This window comes from Propithecus coquereli, unplaced genomic scaffold (genome assembly GCF_000956105.1).
Source record: "Propithecus coquereli isolate 6110/MARCELLA unplaced genomic scaffold, Pcoq_1.0 Scaffold113, whole genome shotgun sequence".
NCBI classification, from domain to species: Eukaryota; Metazoa; Chordata; class Mammalia; order Primates; family Indriidae; genus Propithecus; species Propithecus coquereli.
In genome coordinates, this window is record NW_012135303.1 from 3456907 (window position 1) to 3460486 (window position 3580).

Here is a 3580-nt window from a genome sequence, read left to right on the forward strand (position 1 = left end):
TTAGGGAATATCTTTTTCCTTTACCTCATGTGCAGCAGTGGTAAAAATATGAATAATGGTTTGTACCCTCATAATACCCTGAAACAAAAAAAAAAAACATATGAATAATGTTAAATCACTGAGTATGAGAACCTTTCATGAATTTCATATGGTCTTTGTAAGAGTCAGATAAAGAGTTTTCCTAAATAAAATAAGCAGTATTTAATTTCAGAAACTGTATTTTACTTCATGAAAATTTTTTTTTGCAAAAAGACCCTACTTTATTAACTCAGCAAGAAAGGTTAATACACACATTTCACATCTAACATCAAAACCCACAGAAACTGCACTACCCTCATTATTTACAAATCAGGCTACAAGGAAATAATTATTTTTATCAAAGCTGTAACAATTACTAATTTTCCTAAAAGCCAATATCCACATGTACGCCTAAATTTGGAACGGGCAATGGACTAGTCCTAGAGACCTATAAATGAGAAAACCGCAAGATGAGGATGCTATTACAAAGTCGTCTTTCTCTTTCTTCCCCTAGATCTGAGACTTCCAGTCACTCTCCCTGCCCCTGTATCTGTTAATCTTTTGCATCATTCATTCTCCATATCCCCACGGTTCATCCATCCTTCCCATCTCTTTTTAAACTATAAAACAGAGTGTGTGATTCAAAATATTTGTAGTTTTTTTTTTTACTTAAAGTGAAAAAGGTTTATTTCTTAAAACAAAAAACCAAAACCCCACCAAACAAACACACGAAAATTAAGTCGTTTTTTATGATACTTACGTGAGCTCGGATTTGATTTTATGTTGTGGTTCTTTGAGAAAAAGTCTTCCCAAACTTGATTTACACACTTGTGTAAGAAAGGGTAAGAAACTGGAGAAAATATGAGAATAGTTTATAGTAATCCACACCCACTACCAGGCCCGCACGGAATTTCCCAGGGCCTGGGCAACAAATGAGTTTGTCCCTAACCCAGCCACCTAGGAACGTGGGGCCTGGCAGTGCAGAGGCGGGCGGGGACCTGGCCTCGCCAGGCACCGCGAAGCCCCCGCCTCCCGCAAGTCCTGGAGGCCGCGGCGTCGCGGGGAGCTAGGCTCGGGCGGGCGGCGGTTGCACTGAGAGAGCCCGGCAAAGAGCATCATGAGGACCGACTCGGGGCTTCGGCTGGAGGAGGGACCCTCGGTGAGCAGTGAGGGGCGCGTTGGCCACAGGAGGTGGCGAGACAGAGGGTGCCCTAAAGAAGCTACCCTCGGGGCGGGGCCGACGCCAACGAGCTGGGGCTCACTAGGCGAGAACCCTGATCGTTGGGTGAGCGCATCCACCCCTTTAGCGTTCACGGGGTTGGACAGGAGCCGGGCGAGGTCGGGACCCGAACTCTCGGAGGAGAGGAGCCGAAAGTTTCCGGGGACCTGAGTCCACGTTGCCACAACGCCGTAGTTCTCCGCCCCAGGCCCGGAGGGTTCCGATGCTGCCAGCAAGGCCTCTCCTACAGACTCCTACCCGAGGAGAGGGTTTTTAGCTACCCAGAAAAGAGGTCACTGTTTGCCTGCGGAGACTTTTAATCAAGACCTTCCCTCACGTCCTCCCTCCCCCCAAACAAATCACTGCAACCACTTAGAAAAGCATGGGAAAGCAGGAATAGCAGCCCTGCGCGCGCTGGACCTCTGGTCCTGGCCACGTCAGCCCCGACTCCGAGGCGCCTTTGTTCTGTAGGGCTACTGTCGCGAGGTCAAGCCAGGCCCTCGCGCGCTCCTCGCCCCAAAGTCCGCGGGGGCTGCGGCCCGGAGCGGCTTGGGCGGCGCAGCCCGATGACGCGTTGCGCTTGCGCGCCCGGCCGGGCGGGGCGGGACGGGCTGTGGCGCCCTGCGCCTGGGGCCGGCGAAAGAGAGAATGGGGAAGAAGCAGGTGGTAAGCGAGTCTTAATAACTTTTGAGATGTTAGGATTTTTGTCTTCAGTTGAGCTGTCCTACTTTCGAGCGACTTAGAGATTGGGACTCTGGATGGGTGAAACGTCATTTTTGCGGGACTTTTGAAATGAGGAGTTATGTGAACTGGGTCCTATGGTAGAACGCGCTTCATAGCATCTTTAGAACAATAGTGCTTTCATGTGATTGTTTTTCTTTTCCAGTTGTAATTTTGACTACCGAATGGTATTTAGATAGTGTGCCTTGTCCTAATCTTGTAGCATTTGTATTAATCTAGTGTTTTAACTAAACGGAACAAACTACAAGAATGTCTAAAATTTCGCCCTTTTGAATCAATGTCTTCTGCAAGCAACATGAGATACTTGGAACATTAAATTGACTTGTAGACATTTCTGTTAGTATTTTATTTTTAAAGATTCCACAATGCTTCTTAACTGTAATGCTCTCTGAACTACAAATACGACTTTTCTTATTCATATAAAACAGCATTTATAAAGGCTTTCCCGTCTATTCTTTCTGCCCTAAAATCCATTCTTCACGCTGTATTCAAGTAATCCTTTAAAAAAGTATTTTACTTTGTGGCTTGAAACCTCCATTGCTTTCCCACTGAATTAAAACAAAATCCAGACTCCTCTTAGTCTACAAGGCCCCAGTTAATCTGGCTTTTGCCTGCCTTTCCTTGGTAACTGTGCTGCAGCATTGCTGTCCTTTAACCTGGAACATTCCAAGCCCAATCTCCTCTAAAGGCCTCTAAAGGCCTTTGTATTTGCCTTAAATGTTGCCTCCTACTTTCCTTAACTAAAGTAGATGCCTCATTCTCCCTCATTCATTATCATATATTTGAGAAACATATAAATATACATTTTATCATATATAATACATATAATTGTACATATTATCTCATATATTTTTAACATTGTCTTCTAATACTTAACCATTAGAATGTAAGTTCCATGTTGCTTTAATCTCTCTGTTTTGTTCATTAGTGTATCCCTTATGCTTAGTACAAGGTCTGGCCTATAGCTAGAAAGAAACGTAGGAAGGAAGGAATTTTATATGAAATTTAGAAATGGTAGAACAAATTTAAAATTGCCCACCTGTTTCTCATCAGTACCTCTGAGGTTTCACTGATGAACAGGGTTATCAAAAGATTTGAAGATCCCAGTCTCTTCCATTGTATTTTTCTGTCACGTCTGAACAACAGGTTTTTAAAGAATGCTTTTCTGATATTTGAGACACATGAAATAAAGATGCCGTAGGCTTTCACTTACAAGCAATTTTATTCTTTTTTCTCTCACAGCGTCCTCCACGAACCCTTCCACCTGTACCAAGGTAAAAATTATAGTAATTTCATTATTGAGCTTTAAAAATGTAAAATGAATAAAGTAGAAAAATTGACTAGTACCATTGCAAAATTATAATGATTCAGAAAAAACTTCCTGAAAATCTTAGGAAAAGACTTCCTAAAATTTTAAAGATGAAAAACCTATAGATATAAGGATAACAGTTATAATTAAATAATTATTAATTATAGTTATTTATGTTTTTTATTTAAAATTCTATTTAAAAGCCTGAATGTCAACCTAGTAGGATAATAAATCCATTCTGAATGGTTTAGTGTCTTGTTTATCAGAATTCTGATCCTCTTTTGTTTGCTAGA

General features: G+C 42.3%; 1 protein-coding gene across 1 annotated transcript in view; it reads left to right on the plus strand.

Annotated features, from left to right (window-relative positions):
- MPP4 (membrane protein, palmitoylated 4 (MAGUK p55 subfamily member 4)) overlaps window positions 1–3580 on the plus strand; it is a 46489-nt gene that overhangs the window by 41459 nt on the left and 1450 nt on the right. Inside the window, exons 19-21 of the mRNA XM_012655099.1 lie at window positions 1326–1506; window positions 1709–1903; window positions 3221–3252. Of these exons, the coding sequence (XP_012510553.1) occupies window positions 1326–1506; window positions 1709–1903; window positions 3221–3252 (408 nt within the window). The remainder of the gene's footprint in view (window positions 1–1325; window positions 1507–1708; window positions 1904–3220; window positions 3253–3580) is intronic.